The sequence below is a fragment of the Lissotriton vulgaris genome, chromosome 4_1 (genome assembly GCF_964263255.1).
Source record: "Lissotriton vulgaris chromosome 4_1, aLisVul1.2, whole genome shotgun sequence".
Classification (NCBI taxonomy): domain Eukaryota; kingdom Metazoa; phylum Chordata; class Amphibia; order Caudata; family Salamandridae; genus Lissotriton; species Lissotriton vulgaris.
Genome location: NC_141691.1, coordinates 756,662,046 through 756,682,576, shown reverse-complemented (window position 1 = coordinate 756,682,576; position 20,531 = coordinate 756,662,046). Strand labels below are relative to the sequence as shown.

At 46.3% G+C, this 20,531-nt stretch overlaps 1 protein-coding gene across 1 annotated transcript in view; it reads left to right on the top strand.

Annotated features, from left to right (window-relative positions):
* The first annotated feature begins 4,824 nt into the window (after nt 1-4,824).
* GMDS (GDP-mannose 4,6-dehydratase) overlaps nt 4,825-20,531 on the top strand; it is a 1,789,479-nt gene continuing 1,773,772 nt past the window's right edge. The window contains exon 1 of the mRNA XM_086965061.1: nt 4,825-5,679. Within this exon, the coding sequence (XP_086821187.1) occupies nt 5,581-5,679 (99 nt within the window). The 5' untranslated portion in view covers nt 4,825-5,580. The remainder of the gene's footprint in view (nt 5,680-20,531) is intronic.

The window sequence follows — 20,531 nt, the reverse complement described above, 5'->3', positions numbered from 1 at the left end:
TTGATAAACTTTCTTAGCCGAGCAATAAGCTACCCTGTCTTGTGGGTGATAATTGGATCTCCATGCTCTCTCTTTCTGTCGTACTTCCAATTTTATTTTTTTTAGATCGGGTGTAAACCACTTATGGGCATCAATGCTTCTCGAATGGCCAAAGCTGATAGAGGGAGCATAATCATCAGCGGCTTTGTTCAACCATTGTTTAAGCCTGGAATCTGCAAGGGAGAGATGTGCTCAGTGAGTTTAGGAATGCAGGCATGTCTGCTGTTTTCCATTTCCGAATGGTCCTGCTTGTTTGTAGCCTGAATTGAGTGACTTTCTCCATATGAAATGAGAAGACTATACTAAAATGGTCTGACCAGCTACAAGGGTTTATACTAATAGAGTGGACAGGTAAGTTCAAGGTCCAGATTTGGTCGAGACTGTGACCCTTCTGATGGGTCGATGTATTAATGTGTTGGATCAGGTTAATATCATTTAATAAGTCTCTCAGTTCGGCTGCTTGAGGATCCAGTGTTACATTGTCAAACCAATAATTTAGGTCTCCAATCAGGAGTAATTTAGAATGGTTTGTAGCAAGAAGGGCAAGCTGCTCTGCTAAAATGGATGGGAGTGTGGCCATCGTTTGTGGTGGGCGATAGTTCGGCAAAAGTAAGGATGGTAGTTGCCGTGTTTTGTGGATGATAATGGTCACTCCTCCCCCAATTTTCCCTGATGGACGGATTACTGACAAGATGTAATAGTTAGCTGGTAGTGCGGACAAAATGTCCGGTAGGGAATCTGGAGTAAGCCATGTTTCTGTCAACAGCAACATGTCCGTTTTTTTATCAGTTAACAGTAAAAATATGTCGACCTGGTTTTTAGTCATAGATCGGGTGTTTAGATAGATACAACTGAAGTTGCATGTTGTGCCGCAAATGGTGGTGTGCACTAAGTACTTGGGTAAGGGATCAGCAATAAGAGTGCTGGTGTTAATGATCCCAAGCTGAGATGTTCGTTTTATCGTGTTGGGGGGCAAAGGGGGGCACGTTATGGAAGTAGGTCTTAAAGCTAATAGCTCAGCGGATGAGTAAGAGTAGGAACGGGCAGAGTCCATGGCCCCTGGTCCCGGACGCTCGCGGACGAGCGCAGATGGGCTTAACTCAAGCGCAACACCAGCGCGCCTACGTCGCGCCCGCTGCGCTCGTCCGCTGCGCTCGTCCGCTGCGCTCCCTCTGACACATCGCGTTTTATGGGAGTGAGCCTCGAGCAACTGGACCGCTGACTCTGGTCCCAGTGCTCTACGGCTCCTCCCAATATGGCGCCCGTTCTCGCCACCAGACCGGCACAGGGAGCCGGGGTAGGAGAGCCGCCCTCCACTCGAACGGCAGAGGAGCCGCGGTGGACCGGGGCGGTGGGGGGGGGGGGGCGATTGCTACAGGTAGGAAATTAAAATAATTGCCAAATTGCAATACATGTGTTGAAAAGCGTGTTACCGCTATGCGTCTGCCTGAATTCGCAGAGTGCAGAGTGCAGCAGAGATGCAAGGAAAAGCTCTGAAGGTGCAGCGCAGGAAAATAATACAATTAAAAGAGTCACCGCTAGCAGCCTAGTAAATCAGGATGCCGCAGTTAAAATCACAAAACAAAATTGCGCTGAGATTGTTCTAAATAGCTGCCCTTGTGCATGTAGACCCTCCAAATGGCGCCGGGAACCTGCCACCTACCCGGAATCCACCTTGCTTTATTTTTACCAGGGTGGGGAGACAGGCAGAACCGCAATGGAAGGTGGCTACTTTACACAATACCACATTAAAGAGTGGGAAAGCTGTGTATAATTCTTCTAGCTTCCTTGCCCTGCCATGCCTTTGGGGAAAGGCTTTTCGAAGTGTTGGGAGCACATCCATTTATGAGACAGAGATCATCTGCATCAAGGGCACACTCCAGGATGATATACTGTCCCTCTCCATCCAGGCAAACTTGTGTATGTTTGAACAGGACCCCTATCTATATCAGGGCTCTTCGGGCATGTGAAACCAGCCCCGCCATCTTCTCCTTAAGGATTTAATACAGTCCCCCCATATGTGGGCCTCCTGAAGAAATGCACTACTATTCCGGTCCTCCAGAGATATGAGTATACCCTCTTACATTTTACCTGACTAATTAAATCCCACACATTCCATGTTATTAGTTTGTACGTAGTTCCCAGATGCTCCATAAATAAGTGTTGAATAATGGCCAGTTCGTAGCCACTCGTGCAAAGGATCTGAGGTACAACACTCTGCACCCTTCATACATAGAAGCTTCCCTGCCTATCATATCCAATCCTAAGATTTTGAACATAAAGAAGTAGCTCATAAAGGAGAATAGCAAAACATCCCTTTCTCAACCCCCCCATTGGGCAGCAGCCACTAATCCTTTCTAGCTCATTTAATGTTTAAGTAGGCATAAACCCCGCCCCAGTCTCCTTCCTGTACCCAGCTAGCCCAACTAAGTTATTAGAAATTCACTAAATGTAGATTCTGTCCAGAGCACCAGATCCCTGCGAGTCTCAAGCCCCGAAGCAAGAGCTCAGCTATCCGCGTTGGCCTGGCTCCCAAACTGTCCCAACCCAGAAATTAAATATATACAACTGTTCTCACACCCAAGTAACTATTGTTTGTTCCTAGAAATGAAAGAGGGTGAGCATCTGGCAGTCTCTCCCAAGACATGATCTCGCCTGACCTGTGGGTGTATCTGAGACACAGGGCCAAGTTCATGTAGTAGTTATCGATGGACTGCATACTCTGTTGCAGTTCCATCACTCTGGGTTTCTTGGACAAGGCAAAATGGTGAGTAGGGATTCTCTGTCTCTAAGGATTAAGCTCAGCCTGTAGTGTGGCATCCAGGCAGACCAGGCTAAGCACAGTGTATTGTACTATTTAGTTGAATTGTGCTCCTTTTGGGGCTGGTCCTTCTCGATTATGAGTTGTGTTCAAAGATGCGATGCCACAGGAAAGATGAGCAGGGAAGGTGTCCCTCAGGGAGCCACCACGTCCCTACCAAACACTGGCTCTATCCTTGACTTCGCAGGACATCACCTTCAGGATAGCCGAACATGTTTCTCCACCCCCAGGGTGGTTATTTTTAGTTCCTAGCAAGGTTCGGTAGGTACCAATTTACTCCGGTTCCCTATTAATTTGTTCTTGATAGGGTGCTGAACCCATACCTGGTGCGACCTCTCAGACCTGCCACATCAATAGTGTTAGCCAATTTAGATATGTTCTAGATGACAGAGCGTAGCTCCCCATCGCTATGGTACACCTCTTCTATTAGGTAACCAGCCTAGCCGAACTTAGGGGGTACAAAGTTTGAAATTCTAAGCGTCCACAGGCCAGTGTAGCCACTCATCTCGTCAGCTGTGTACGGGCGTTGGTGCCCTCCTAACCAGGCCACAATGGATGTTCTCCCCAAGCGAGCACAGGCCCAAGTTTGGCCTATATCTGTATGTATGGAGTTCTCTGCCCTGACTGCTGTATCTCTGCATGTGTAAATATAGATTTTAGGCATAATGTGGGAGGGATGTGGGTGGGAAGAGGGTCTGAATTACTACTAAACGCGATGGGATTAAGGAGGCATAAGAGTGGACATGCAACTTACACTTTTGTAGTAAGTTAACACTTGGGAGTTTGTGAATACCGCAAGTAGCAAACTCAAAATGCAGGGCTTTTAATGTGTCTCTTTGTAAAGGAAAGAAAGTGTCACATATTGCTTGTTTTCTAGGTATGTTTTGCTCTCCTCTCTCTTCCCCATACTCCTTCGTGTTTCAGTACATTGTTCTTCATCTTGGAATGCTAGAATGACTTTCCCAAGAGGACGGTTTGCCAAAAGTTCAGATACAGATCTCCATGCTTGAAGTAGTGGTCAAATTGGGTGGGATCAGAGGGGCACGACATGCCAATACTTTTTTGATTCATGAAAAACCCTTCCCTACTTTTTGTGTAAAAAGACAACCATCCCGGGACTGTTAATTCCAACAGTTTAAATGCTTCATCTGAAGTGTAATTCAGTGAGTATCCTGTGCTGTGAAACCGAAGCAGAGCAGACAGCTAAGCAAGCGTTCATGCCCCAATGCTTGCTTGCCTGAGAGAAATGAGTTGATCTGCAAATTAAAGGGTAATCTGCAAATGTGAAGGATGCTTGGGAGACGGTATTGGCTTCAATTGATTGAATCGCTCGAAACTTTGTGATAACAAAGATTTGTTTTTAAGTGGTAGTGCAAAGAGTTCACACTGAGCTGTGGAGAGCATGCATGTAATTGCAATTGTATTTATATTGCGCTTACTACCCATACGAGGTATTGAAGGGACAGTTATGTAAAAAATTGCTTTACGTACAGTCTGGCTATTACTAAAATCTATAATTTTTTTGCACCATTTTATCTTAAACCTTTTTGCGCATTTTGTAGCAGTCTAGCTTATACTGTGTGTAATGCAAGTTTAAAATAATGACTTGCATATTCAAGTGCCTTCTGCCACAGGCTGTGACCTCGTAGCTCTAAATATGCACAAATCACTTTCCTCCACTGCACAACCCAATACTGAATCCTGAGGCTCTCTGGTTACACATAGACCCCCGCAGTACATTAACTAATAGCGGTTTTATAATGTACTAACAGTGCATTTCCCACTGAGCAACATCTTTTTTAAAATGTATTTTTCATTTAAGCTGTGGTTATTATATATGTAGCTACTTGACTTGAAAGACCAATATAATTTACTGAATAGTTTTTTCTTTTTAGCCACACCTTCGACCCAGGCCCCACGCTCTCAGACCCCGCCCCCAGCATCACAGTTCCCATACTTTTTTTAATCCACTTCATTAAGAGCCTTACGATACAGCTCCCGCGTTATTAGCTCCTTCTATGTGACAGCCGGTATACTCCTATGTGACAGCCTTCAAGGTGCGAGGGCAGAAGCTCTGCAGAGCAACACCGCCCAACCAATCACACGGGGTTGTCTGCAGGCCTCCAAGCCTATGCTGGCGCTGTGTGCTGCAACTCTGCCTCTGTGCATCTCTCAGTCTTCACTGCTCTCTTCCAATACATCAGAATAAGCCCCTCCCACCACTCACAGCAACAGTATTGGATTTTCTCAGTAGTTAGCAGGGCCGGTCAGTGGAGCTGCCCACCTCGGCGCCTCCCCCCTGTTTACAGTGCCCGAGACCGGGCCACGCGGCGTCCCTGCGCTGCTGCCGTAAACCCGGAAGTGTCGTCCCTTCCACGCCGGCATCCTGCGCTGTCGCTGGTTGGTTGCCGCAGAGCGGCTCTTTTCAATCTGTGAGCAGCGGAGCCTGTGCTGGGTGCAGGGCTCCACATCTTTCCTGCCTGCCCCACCCCTGGCGCACCTGTAGCCCGGAGTGGCACCGCCCATGCCCGTCCTGCTACTGGTGCTTCACTAGGACACCTGGCCTCCACCAGTCCCTCCCCCGTGATGCGGAAATAGTACATTACACACCAGCCTGCACGCCGGCTTTCTCTCCTGCACGCACCGCACCTGTACCTGCCAGCCTTTTCGCAGAGCTCTGACCTGTGCCCTCCTCTAACAGCTCCGTCAGCCCACCCATCATGGCCCAAAACCAGACCTCCGGCTCTGCAGTCAGCGGTTCCCCAGGGGGCAACGGAAAGCCCAGGAAAGTAGCACTCATCACCGGCATCACAGGACAGGTAAGAGCGCAGGTGCAGCATTATGGCATGTGGGGATCTAATATGGCCCGACTTAATGTTTTAACTTACCTGTCCCAGTAACGACTTATGCTTCCGTTCCGGGGTTCACATCCAGTTTAAAGCTGCTTTCTAGAAGCTGTAGTCTTAGTTAACATCAGCCGAATTGAACTGAATTATTGCATGATTATATTATTCAATATACATAATAAGTATCGTAAACATGGGTTTCTGGATTCTAGAAAGATCATATTCCGCCCTCTAAGACAATTGTGATTCGGCGATGTAAATCAGATGTTCCATCTATAAAGTCCCAATAAATAAAAATCTTGGACGAGAGCGGGACATCAGGTAGTGGTGGCCAGTTGTTTGGTGTGGTTAGTTAACTAGTGTGAAGTCTTTAGTTATTCTTTTTTTGTAGCCCAGGTTTTATTTATTAAAACATTTTTTTACTCATCACCTGCTGCTTCGTGGCGATCCGATGCTTTTGCAGTCTTTCATTGAAAAAAAGATAGTGGAATTGTGAGGGACATTTATTTAGTGCATACCAGTTGAGTACGTAATATGGATTTATTGCCCTCTTTGTGAATGTATTTAAAAACATGGTGAACTGCTTATGTAACAGATGAGTGGCAAGTGCAGGTATGGTGTACCTGCTGAGTCAGCCTCCAAGCAGTTAATCCCAGGGCTGTCATCATCAATTTTCCACACAAGTGTCTCTAAGTAAAGAGATTTATAGTTATTAGTTGAAGAGCATGAGATGGTTGGAGTCCTGCCAGTTGGATGTCCAGTATGTGTAGGGTTTTCTATTAAACCTGATTTCTAACCGATAAACTTCCCCCAAAGGAAGTATTTCATTTTGAGTTGAAACCGGAAAGCACTGGATTTTGCTACACTATTATTTCTTTGACATCGGCTAGTGTCAAACTGCATACTTGCTGCCACTACCTCTAAGCTAATTTTTCTGTGATTGATGCTTCCGCAAACACCCACTTAAGCCATGGTAAGCCACTTAATGCGCATCCGAACTAAGTGACCATTTTGCCTAGAGGACCTATCCACTGGATCGTATCTGCAGTGCAGAGAAAAGAGCCAAACACAACCACAGAGAGGCCCACTTGGAATCCTTTCCAAAACGCACTTTGAAAAGACTGTGCTGTGTTAGTATTCACAGCAATACAAAAGGGGATGATGGACGGAGCGTTTGAGCAAATCAAACACTCACTCCCAGTCAACTGATCTGGGTTTAATCCATCACCATTATTTAACTCACTCAGCCACCCCAGTTCAGACATGGCCATATGCAAATCAGTCTGACCCTGTGCTTCATGGGAACAGTCCAGCCCGAACTGCCAAGGCATGTCTTCCCTGGACCAGAAACAAGCATCCTGGGACCGTTTTCGAATTCATAATCCTCATCAGCCAGGCTATCTTGAATCCAGTGGCTAAGTGAGCAAGGGACTCACGTCTGAGCATACCCTGCCAACTTAGGGTAAACAAAGCGATACAAAAGGGGATGATGGACGGAGCGTTTGAGCAAATCAAACACTCACTCCTAGTCAACTGTTCTGGGTTTAATCCATCACCATTCTTTAGCTCACTCAGCCACCCCAGTTCAGACATGGCCATATGCAAATCAGTCTGACCCTGTGCCTCATGGGAACATTCCAGCCCGAACTGCCAAGCCAGGTATGGTGTACCTGCTGAGCAAGCAGCAGTTGATCTCAGAGCGGTCATCATCAATTTGCCACACAAGTGTCTCCAAGTAAAGAGATTTATAGTTCTTAATTAGTTGATTAGCATGAAATGGTTGGACTCCTGCCAGTTGGATGTCCAGTATGTGTATGGTTTTCTATTAAACCTGATTTCTAACCGATAAACTTCCCCCGAAGGAAGTATTTGATTTTGAGTTGAAACCGGAAAACACTGGATTTTGCTACACTATTATTTCTTTGGCATCGGCTAATGTCAAACTGCATACTTGCTGCCACTACCTCTAAGCTAATTTTTCTGTGATTGATGCTTCCGCAAACACCCACTTAAGCCATGGTAAGCCACTTAATGCGCATCCGAACTAAGTGACCATTTTGCCTAGAGGACCTATCCACAGGATCGTATCTGCAGTGCAGAGAAAAGAGCCAAACACAACCACAGAGAGGCCCACTTGGAATACTTTCCAAAACACACTTTGAAAAGACTGTGCTGTGTTAGTATTCACAGCCACCTGGCTAATATTGTAAAAAGGGTAATCAACGAAAACTGCCACGTCCTCAACACAGGTGATTGTACACTAGCCAAACCTTTGTTCGCATTGAAACGTTGTAAGAACATTGGTGACATAGTTGTTCACACCAGATCCCTACCCACGTCACAAAGAGTTAACCAAGACACATTATGGTCTATGCCCCAGTCAAAGGCCACTTCCCTCCTGGCTCCTGCTCAGTTTGTCACATTTTTTTTTTTACATTTCTTTATTCGTGACTGTACTTAGGGATTAGATCAATTGCAGGACGTCTCATACATTCTACAGTCGCGTTTTTTTCCTTTTCGCCCCAACATTTAACAATGGTAGTGGCTATTTTTCCCAGCACTACATCAAGTACCATTTTTGACACAAAAACATTTCCGTCCTCCATGATGTACTACGTGTCTCACCCCCACACGGGGAGTTTGCAATATTCATCCATTGTTTTCACAAATAACTGAAAAATAAAAACATTTCAAACCCCCCACCCCCTCCCCAACATTCCCCTCCCTGTACCCTCCCCTCTTCTGGTAGCTGTGATCGCCTCTCGAGGCATCTCTCCTGGCACTCGCTACAGACTATTATACTGGGGGTTTGTCATGAGCACCAACTCGTGCCCTAGTATCGCCCACTCCTCTAGTTCTACATTTCGTGTGTTCCTTGCGGTCCATCTTCCTGGGACGGCAATAGGTCCAACCCGTCTAGTTCCAACAACATAACCTCCCAATCCATTGCTATTGGATGCTTCAGTTGCCCCTTCTCCTCTTCCCTTCTAAGGGCTGCCTTTTCCGCCTGACTCCATTTCACTACATCTCTCTGCCACACCGCTGCACTAGGAGCCCTGGGGGATTTCCATGTCATTGTCAACACTCTAACTGCCAGGAGCAAAGCCAGGTCTATGAATCTCAGTTTAGCTTTCTTTGTTTTAGAGCGTTTGCGGAATCCCACTAAACAATATAGGGCTTCTGCATGTGTGTAATCCTATGTAGTGTCCTGCATATCTCCGCCCAATATCCCCGCAGGGTGAGTGAAATCGCTGCGTGTTCTCTGATCCCTGTATATAACCAGCGGACCAAGTTTTTCCCCATTTCCCATGTGGTACATCAGATGCACCATTTCGTGTTGTAAATGTTTGTGTCGCTGTGGTGCCCAGGTGTTCCGAATGTAGTGAGTCGCTGTGGCGTGTAATAAATACAATCTGGGAGGGGCCCCCGTGGTCTGTACAAAGGCATTGTGATCCAGCAGGTATTCGTCCCCAAAGAAAGCCCCAATCTCCAAGCCCCAATCTCCACTATCCCTGCCGCCGCCCAACGGTGTAGTGTTAGCTGTGTGAGTCTACCTTGTGGTGTCGGAATACCTAGTAAGGGAATATTCCCCGCATATGGTGTCACCAATGCAGTATATGACCGAGCCTTTCTCCAGCATATCAAGGCCGTACACAAAAGTGGGTGACAATCCTGAGGGAGTTGACTTCTTGGCAACAACAAGTTATGGAGGTCCCCCCGGTCCAGGCAGTCTGTTGTGAAATCAATCTCGTGCAGGTTTCTGCCCGCGACCCAGTACGACAGCCACTGAAGCTGGCTGGCGTAGTAATATCTGCGAAAATCCGGGACCCCAGGCCACCGGCTCTGGTCCCCAGCTGGATTTTACGGAGACTGATGCGTCTCTGACCGGCCCCCCATATAAGGCTAATCAATATGGTGTTTAGTGTGTTAAAAATATGTTGACGGAGAAGCACAGGCAAGTTTACAAAATAGTACAATAGACGGGGGAGCATAACCATCTTGGAGATTGCAATACGACCCATGACAGACAGGGGCAATGAGGTCCAAAATCCCACACTACTGCGGAGTCCGGTAATAGCTCGCTTTATATTACCATCTATTTGGTCCTCCGACGTTCTATACACCTGAATTCCTAGGTATTTAACCCTTTCCATGCGGCCGCGATTCCCCTGGTGTGCTGTAAACAACACGAACAGGGGCGGGCCGTGACGAACCCCAGCCGTCATCAGCACACGAGCACCGTAGTGCATGACGGCTGGGGTTCGCCATCAGCATGGAAGGGGTTAAAGGTGGTCTGTGCTACCGGGATCCGGTGTGCTCCAAAACGTATGGAAGGGGGTGTAGTGCTTCCCAAAAATAAAAGCCAATCGATTTTTCAGGGTTAATGGCTAAACCTGACACCTCCTCGAACCGACAAAAAATGTCGTAAAACGGAACGTGTGATCCGCTTCTAGATCACGGAGATATAACAGAATATCGTCCGCATAGATTGATATCAAGTGGTGTGTCTCTTTAATCGGGATGCCCATCCTATCCATGTAAGTACGAAGGGCAATAGCCAGGGGTTCTAAGGCCAGGACAAATAAGATCGGGGACAGGGGGCAGCCTTGTCGGGTACCCCTGTGCACTGGGTAACATGCCGAAACGTATTGTCCTGTACGTGCTCGAGCCGTGGGATCTGTGTATAGCAAACGGATCCACTTCAGCAAAGGTTCTGGGAAGCCAAAGCGTTTAAGGGCTTCAAACATGAATGTCCACGACAGGGAATCGAACACCTGCTTCAAGTCCAGCGCTATGCACCCTACTCGAGTTAGTTCCTGCGGTGAAGCTGTCATCAGCGTATGTAGCCTTCGCGTGTTCAGAGATGTACTACGCCCTGGTAGGAATCCACACTGGTCCTGATGTACTATGGCAGGAAGGTGGGGTTGAATGCGTAGGGCTATGGTCTTGCTGAGGATCTTATAGTCTGTGGAGAGCATAGACAAAGGTCTATAGTTTGCCATCGCCAGTGTGTCCCTGCCTGGTTTAGGTATTGACGTTACCAAGGTCTGCATTGTCGATATTGGTAGATGCCCCTCTTCAAACGTCGTCCTATAGATTTTTTCCAGGACTGGCACTAGGGTCTCCGCGTAGGTCGAATAAAACTCCACGGGGAGCCCGTCCATACCCGGCGTCTTATTACGGTTGAGATGCCTGATGGCAGCACGTATCTCATGAGAGATGTGCTGCCATCCGGCATCTCAATCGCCTTTTGTGTGTCTGCCGTTAAGGCCGGGCAGGGTTGTTCACTCAGGAACTCCAGCACCTGTGTTGGGTCTTCCAGGCCATGAGGAGCATATAATGCTCTCAGATGGTCATGGAACGCCAAATTAATCTCGGATTGCGTGTGCACAAGGACGCCCGATGTGTTGTGTATTTGAGTGATAGCTGGCAGGTCTGGTCGGTCCCATTCCAGACGGGCCAACAAAGTGCCAGATCTATCCGCTTCAGTGTGCTGCTGACGCAGGTATGCGCTATAATCAATATTCCGTAGTGTCTCTAATATCTCCGCATGATCAATGTATCCTTCCAGTAGTTCCCTCTTTTTTCCCGGGATCCACGCTCGCTTCTTGTTCAAGCACCCTCAGACGGTCCTCCACCTCACAGAGTTTTTTGTGTATCTCCTGTCTAGCTCCTACCAGCTGGCCTATCGCCGCTCCCCGTACCACTACCTTCATGGCATCCCACACCACCAAATTGGAGGAGGCAGAACCCCAATTTTCTTCGAGATAGTTTGCTAGAGTGTCTGACAGAGATTTCTGGAAAGGGCCATCCTCTAGGAGGAGTTGGTTGAGCCTCCAGGTAGGCACTGGGGTCGGCATCCTGCCCCAGAGAAGAGTAATCGCCAGGGGTCTGTGATCGGAGAAGGTTTTCGCTAAGTACTCCGAATCCCCAACCTTCGTAAACAAAGTACGGGAGCACATGAATCAATCTATTCGGGTGTGTAAATTATGTACTGGGGAGTAAAAGGAGTACTCTTTATGTGCAGGGTGTAGCACACGCCAAGCATCCGCCAGCCCCCATCCGTCTGCCCATGCTGTAAACAAATCAGTCAGTTTTACTGCTCCTGTCGCCTGAAGGGGGGGGGGGGTGATCTATCTAGGCCCAGGTCTAGTACAGCATTCCAAAAAAGATGTATCTGCCCTGGTCGTCCACCCTCTGCTCCAGTTGCACAAACGGTGTCCCATGACGGACCCAAATAGTCGCCCCTCTAGAAAAAGCTGAGTATGTTGTGAGTATGTTGTAGAGTAAAAAGTGCCCCTCCATTTCTTTCTCAACTTCTGCGCCTCTGATGTCGTGAGGTGTGATTCCTGCATGAATGCTACCTGCGCATGGTGTCTAAGGAGGAAGGAATGGATCCGGTGCCGTTTCTGTATTGCCCCTATACCACGCACATTCCAGGTAATTAATTTATATGACCCTGTAATCTCAGCCATGATCGTCTTCAGTCAAGTCTAGTAGTGCCAGTAGTCGTATCCAGGAACCCCATAAAGCAAGCGACCAGGAGAGCACATACCCGAAACCCCTTGAAAATATAAAACAAATTCGGCACAGCGAGGCAACAATGCTGAGCCCAACATAAGAACAAGCAACCAGTAGGTCCAAAGTCTGGTGCATACGCCAGTGGGGCGGCGGCCAAGCACTCTTACAGTCATTTCGTTGATCTCATCGGGTGCCGTCGGCTCGACGATAGTCCAGCTCGGGGGTATTACTCGAGGATACATTCACCATTATAAACTAAAGTCGTCGCTGCGGGAGGGGCGGCCAGTCTCCTTCTGCCAGCGCCCATCAGGAGAACCTCCGCTATATCTAGTCCCTGTAAATAGAGAGGTCTCCGGAGGTTCCATATGAGCATGCTATAATGAAGGACAATCCCCCAACCCTGCATGCATACACAAACATAATAATGTAGTATGAACCATCAATATTCAGCACTTTTTAAAGGATACTATAATGAACATCTTTATAGGTCCATTCCAAGATGACCTGTTTACCAGTTCATTTGTCCATCCGCTCGTCCGCAGCTCGGGTGTGACCGTGGGGAATAGGACCACACTGTGCTCTGAAGCAGAATGCAGGGTACTCTCATCAGAGTCCGTTGCAATTTTCCCTGTGTCCTCTCGGAATATCCCAATCATTGCCAGTGCTCCGAGTTGGTCCTTCTTCTGCTGCTCCAGCGACGGGCCTTGTCGGCTCGTCCTCTTTCCCGTCTCTGGAGATCTGCTATTGTCGCGATCCGATCCTCCTCTTGAGCCCCCAGCAGCTGTCTCTTGGGTGGCATCCTGACTCCCATCGATACCCATCACCTCCAACCAGTCTTCTACGTCCGAGGGGCTTTCGAAGAAGTGTGTTTTCCTTCCTTGTATAACTTTTAATCGAGCAGGGAAGAGAAGTGCGTTTTCAGCTTAGCTTTCTGAAGTTTTTTCTTCACCTCCAGGTAGGATGCTCGCTGTTTCTGCACTATATTCGTATAGTCTGGGTACAGGGACACTCTTTGGTTCTCGTATTGTGTGAGGGACTTTTCACGGGCCCGCTGCAGGAGGACATCCCTGTCCCGGTAGTTTAGAATGCGAACTATCAAAGGGCGGGGCGGGCCGGGCGGCCCGGCCTGGGCCGACCAGTCGGAATCCTATGCGTACGTTCCACGCAGAAATGTGGTGACAGACCTTCCGTCGTGACCTGGTCACGGATCCATTGGTCCATAATTCCGCAGCACATGTCCACTCACATCTTTCTGGCAAACCTATGACTCGAGTGTTATTACGGCAGTTACCCCCTTCCGCATCCTCCACGCGGTCCATTAGGGAGGTGACCTGCTGCTGTAGCTCCTGGATGGAGGTGGAGTGGTCCGCCACCGTCGGTGTAAGATCAGCAATGGCGAGCCCCTGGTTTTTACCCTCTCCGCCAGCTTAATATGTTCTGCCTTGAGGAGAGAAGTTTGTAGTAAGCGCCGCCAACTGCTGCTCCATCGCCGATCTAGATTCTCTGATCTCTTTCAGGATGAGGTCCAGTTTGTCCACTTGTTGTTCTCCAACTAGGGCAGTCTCCACGGTACCCGACCGGGCTCCTCCGTCTTGCTCAGTTTGTCACTTAACACAACACAACCTCAGCACCAGATAGACCTAGGTTTGAGGACACCCTTGGAACTACACACCCATACTAATTGTAATACCTGTGCGGTTATCTATCTCCTGACCTGTCCTTGCAAACTTAAAAACGTGGGGATGACGACTCGCAAGGCCAAGACAAGAATTATTGAACACTTGTGTTCAATAAGATGCAAAAAGTCCAACACAAAATTGACCAGACAGTTTTTTTAAAGTCTGGACACACACATGATGACATCAGATGGGCGGTATTGGATGAACCTTATTAGACTGCACAGATGGGGAATCTGGACACTTTGTTGTCCCAAAGGGAACCATGTTGGATTTTCAGATTTAAAAGCAATTTAAGGGGTCTGAATGACGACACCCCGTGGACCACTTTGTAACAAAGCCTGTTCTCCTATTGTCAAATCAAGACCTGCACAACCATGAGCTCCCTCTTATAGAACAATCTCCCACCTAACGCTACAGCAATTAAGCATATAAAACCCCCCCATGACTCGCCTCCTCATCCTGAGGTACTGTTGGAGCGTCATTGTACATCATCTTACACAATAGATGCTCATTCTCTCCCAATATGGCTAGTGGAGTCTTCACATTTACCTCCAATGGCACCTGTACTATATGCTTGTGTTTTTGATAATTGACCCCACCCTTTGTACTGGGTACTATTACTATAACCATGCCAATCCCCTCTCTCTGATTGTGGTTCTGACCTGAATGGTTGTGAGCCTGATGCAGCAACCTGCTCATTTCACAGAAGTCTTCCCAACGCTACAATTCCTATGATCCTTGGTGCCATGGCCGCGCCTCATCATGTATCCCCAATCACTTTGGCCCGTTTATAATGATGTGCCTGGTGTCTTTGCTGCACTCTCGCTGGGCACGCCATTAGGATTTCCAGTAGACGAGAAAGAGGTATGTGGGGCTGTTACACTCTTCTTTAATTGGTATGAGAACCATATTTTGGCTCACAAGGTACTACATGACTGACACCGCAACGCGCTCGCTTCACCCCTCAGTCTGGGAAGACGAGGCTTTGATTAGTTGTGGCCTCGAGTTACTTTGCGAGGGTTGGTTTCTGTCTTTTGATAAGGCAATTGACCTGCATTGTCCATGTCTTTGCATCGACATCTACAGTGGCCAGATGATTATTTCGTAGTGTGAGCTTTCTCGGTATAGCCCTACTACGCTATGGTTGTCAGTGTAGCGCTTTTATACTAAGCTTTATTAATGAGTATTTTGAAGTGCTCGCTCTATGCATTGACACACACACAGTGGCCATACACTTTGCTTATCTTGCAGTACTAACGTTGCCCTTGTGTAAAATTGATTGGCTCGGGTTAGGCCTTCAACCTGGACCCCCCTAGCTCAAGTTCCATCGAATTTTCATTAAAATGTTAACTTATATTATATTTTCGCCCTCTTGTGATTACTTTGTTCCCAGCTGATTTTAGCTCTTGTTTTAATTGCTTGGTTGTCTTTTTAGTTTGTTGTATCACGCAGCTCTGTGGTTGGGCTTCTTTTTTGGCTTGAAAGTGAGATGTACAATCTCCTTATGGGTAAGATTACCTTCATCTCTGCTCTTATATGAGCTTCCTTATTGGTGATGGGCACTCGTTGCACTATTTGGCACGACCATGCACATTTCACCTCAGGAATATGTGTTGTAAATTGCTCTCATGTTGTTCAAATGCTTCTTTTCATCCACTTGTTTTTCACCCTTCCGAACAACGGTGGACTTGTAAATTGTAATCTCCGGGCCATCTCTTATACCATCTGGCTTACCTGTATGAGGCCGGAATTGTTTATATTTTATTCACAGAGTGACAGAATTCCTGTCCTCCTGAAGAATGCCTAAGAACCCTTGATTTGGTCTTCCCTAGGCAAAAACACGTTAACTGTGTAGAAGGGGTAATTTTTCCAAACCCCTGTCCTCACCCGTTTTTAATCCTATCCACCTGGGCACCAGAATTACGCTGTTACCTAGTCGACCAAGAGATAGTTTTAACCATATCACATTTTATTTTTGCTTGCACTCTGCCCCTCACTCCGAACCTAACCTACTACTCATCTAATCTAAAACACCTCTGCTCCTTTCCATTGAAGGGTCGTAGCCCACACCATAACCCTGCAGTCCTGGTGTGAGGAGGTAACCCAATGATGAAGCACTTTGGGTGAGTGAGGGTTTTTGACCTAAGATAAGCATTTTCTTACAGACTTGTTCCTCCCTTCTTTTTGAGAGACCAGATATACTTTGTGTGTATTCTACTTGTCCAGGGAGCGGAACATTTCTGGTTAGGTTTCCTTTCTTTCTCCAATCAGTCTCCTTGTCTGTAGTAAGCTAATTAAAATACCCAGATGGCCATCTGCAAGTTACCTAGATCCCTAGGACCTACTTCACTCCCGTTTTGGGAGCCTGGCTCACATCATGTGGCTTCAGCTCAAGGTTCACTGCATGTTGCTGTGTAGTGGCCAACAGATTCACAGCTGAACCTAAAGCAGTGTCTCGGTACAGAGCAAGCGGCACCTCCATGATGTCATCCTTCTTCAGTGAGAGCATTTCATTGTTTTGGTTTCTCAAAGCTCTGGTATTGGAATTGTGGCAACAAAGATCAGTGTCCATACAAGCACCTCCAGAATCAATTTCTTGTTCTAAAGCTCTGCACCATCCACTCTTGTTCCTAGGTTTCCTTTGTGATAGTCTGAAAAGCATGCCTATACGAGCCACGTCCCCTCACAGAAAATAATTGGGGGCTATATCATGAACATATTCAGTACCAGTGCACAGGCCCAGAATGGGTACTGGTGCCTTCTTTGCTTTCAGTACATACTCCGGAAACTATAAGTTAATCTATGAACTTCAGAAAGTACAGCTTGGAAACGTAATGAGGCAGTCGGTGCTATGTGTTTATTTGTATTTGCTCCTGACTGTGCAATTTCGGGGAAAATGTGTCATTTAGACCATTTCTGAAGTTATGTACTAATGTAGGACCCGTTCATGATAAAAGCCCAGGATCAACTTGCATTACTACTTCGTCAATCTCAAAATGAAGCTTAAAACGTATGGTGCTGTAGCAAGGCTTGGCACTTAGCAGCAACACAGATTTATGGTGCTGTAGCAAGGTGTAGTGATTAAGTCCACGCAGGTTCAGGTGAATCAAAGAGGTTTTATTCAAGATGATACAAGATCACAGCGCGACCCCACCAGGAACAGCCAGCATGTTGCTCAGCCCAGCCAAATGTGGCTATTTGATCCCTAACATTCTATAAGGTGACATCACATCAAGATTCCACAGAGAGGGCAAGCATAACATGGGACTCAAGATACAACACAAGGCTTGGCACTGAGCATGCCACACTTGTACAAACGACTGTGACTGCACTAAATCGAGACATTCTGGGCTCTTTCTCAAACGCTGGAAAATTTACTGCATCAAGACATACGGAGTTCTTTTCCCAAAGATGGAAAATCACTAGCAATGTGCACCCTGCATTTAATACAAAGCTAAAAGGCCCTGTGCAATTCTCACTCAAAGGCCCAAGTGATAGGTAAAACATGGTGCTAAGATGTCCTTGTGCTAATTTTCAAATAAACTCAAAATCCCATAGATATTACCAAACAATATAACATCTACTTTATTTGCAGTGTGAACTGCACAGGCAAATGACCCAAAGCATCCTGAAGGTTATGAAGTGTCTTTATTATCTCAGCTGCTTCTTTATAAAGAAGCACAATTTGCTGTCACTAAAGTCCCTATAGCTAAAAGAATGCATATTAATTCCTTAGCAGGCTTCTTCCCTGTGGCCAAGGAGAGCATGAATAGGCTCAGATCAGACATTAATAATACAATTGTAATTAGCAAAGTTCTTTCCTGGTACTTCTGGACAAAGACAAGGGCAGTGTGAAACTGGTCTACAATAACAGAGCACATATATGTCATCCTCTAAGTATATAATCTTGGTTCAGCAAACCTTTGCAATTTACCCACAAAACAAAACCGCAGTAAAGTGTGTAAAATGTCCACCATTCATCTTTTGCCTACTACAATAAAATTTTAATGAGGTACAATGTATGTCCATTCATGCACGTGCTTGGGCATTGGGTGGGACTGGATTGCTGAAAATGGGGATTTGAATACAGGCAAATGTTACAAGCAGTGATGTGAAATAAAGAAAAGTTACTTGAAAGATCATATTCATATTTGATATGAAAGAAAAGAGAAGGAAGTAAATGAAAGCAAATGTTATACGCACCTTGAAACAAAAAAAAAACATAATTTTTGAACAATGCAAAAATATGAAAGACTGATAACCACCAATTTGGAAACTTTTAGAATACATTGGAAAACAGTGAAAAAAACTTACAGGAATTTACAACAAAAAGGAATTGTAAAAAAATAAGAAGGATAGGTATACGTGAGCACAATGTGCACCTGTCAGATTAAATAGCAGAGGGTGCCATAGGTGGGGGTTAGATGTTGAGTGTTTGCCTGCAGCCAACTGGACATTTTAGTTGCTCTTACAGGACTCCTATAACTGAGTAGTAGTTGCCAGTGATAGAGTGCTTGTTTCAGGCAGAAAATTCAGAGCAGATATGGGAAAGTGAACCATCAGAAAAAGCCTTTGATCAGTCACTTGATTTCCCTTTCCTATGGGCAAATGCTGAGCTTCACCGATGAGTGCTCAAAGGTTGACCCAGTTAGCTAGGACCAATTGGTAAAACCTTCTATGGCATCTGTTTTATCTACCTTGCAGTTTGTCCTTGGGGAGAGCCATCCTAAGTGGTACTCTAGGGGGAACGTCCATCAGACCGAAGTCGGAATCCCGCTGTTCCTCTACAGTGCTGACTAAAGAACGAATGCGTCTTTAGTACACATTTGTTCAGCACGCATGTCGTTATAATGGTTTGCCTTAGGGGGGCACATTGATGGAATGGTGTTGGATTTAAAGTCCACCACCTTCCCTACTGTTGCGCATACTGGAGTTGGAATAGTAAATGAACCTATTCCAAAATCCAGCACCCCCCTAAGGCAAGTCGTTATAACGACTTGCGTGCTGAACGAATGCATACTAAAGACTCTTTCATTCTAATGACGGTACTGTGAAGGCACAGTGTGATTCCAGCTTGCGGAATGCCGTCACACATTCAATCTAGGATGTGTAGGTGGCCAGGCACAGATAGCTCCTCATGACTCACTCTGTGATGGCCCATCAGGGAGGGCTGTGAAAGAGAGCAGATGTAAGAAGTTTGCCGCCTCGGATAGACCGAATAAAGCCTGAGAGTGAGGAAACTGGCTAAGTGGGAAGGTACCTACAAAAAAGCATACCCAAACCTTGACCTAGTAATACAAATGTACACTGCAGCAACTATGCCAGAATACTTGTGAGAAATCCCAGTATATTTGAATACCATCAAACACTTAATGTACCAACTACAGGGACAATAATCTGGTTAGATATCTACAAGCTGGACTGGATGCACTACTCTATGTTCAACATGGGCAAGTAGTAACTATATATCTTACTATGTATCAGTGGGGTGAGCCTGGTTCTTAAAGAACCCTGGGCATTGCTCCAAAGCTCCCACCCCCAGACTGTACTCTGTAAAAGTACCTTTAAATCCTGAATGGAGTAACTAATTGGTGCATTTGCTGACGTATGCTATAGTATAGTGAAAGCAACGTAGTCCCGTACAGAAGCAACGTCAATGATTCAGACTGCTTGAAAGGAAAGGCTCAATAAGGATGAAGATCTGCACTCCAAAAATACACAGACATGCTTTAGCTTAGCTCTGACAAGCATGTAGTGGAAATGTTAAACATTGCACAGGTGGCAAACCAGCACCAGTAGGGCCTTTTACCTCTGATGTCCAGGGGCTGTACCTACTAATGGGCCCACATCTGAGCACCAGATATTATAGCTCTTGATCCTCACGAGTAGCAAAGCCTAGTGGTCAAAGACTTCCTAAAGAAGGTGGTGGGAGTTATGGACTCAGGACTTGTCAGTAATTCACACAAAAAATTAACGCTTTATCTTTAATAAGATAAGCTTCTTTATTCTGGGTACAGAATCCTACATATCTAGTAACTCGATGGAGAAAGGTACATAATGTTCTGGGGTCAATCGAAGTCTGTAGCTAACAGTACTTATTTCTCACTGGAATTCTGGAATCCGCTGCCTCCCACAGTCTTTGTGTTTGTTTCGTAATTTGCCCTGGAGCATCATTGGATTTGTAGTCTATGACTTATCCTATACTTATAGACATCCCACCCATCATCCGTGGCAATCGTCCCTTCTAGAAGTATCCATGCATATGTACCTTCTAGCTGTAAGGATTTACAGTTCTAGTCAAGTTTTCAAATCTTTCGTCAGTGGTTCACCTCTCAGTAGCAAATTGCACCACATTGGGATGTGCCCACAAGATTTCAGCTGACTTTGTCAGGATTGTGTGCAGGCCACTCGAGATTGTGTGTTGTGGTCCTCACTGGAACTATGAAGGGAGTCCAGTATCTGTCTGGTACCAATGGGAAATCTTATGGGGGACTACAATGATTTCCTATGTATCAACATCTCCATACTACGGCAGTGAATTTACTAGGCACAACAAGGGGCAATTTAACTGTGCCCAGGGTCATGATGGTAACCCTTTCATGTTTACTTAGGTGTCTCCAACTT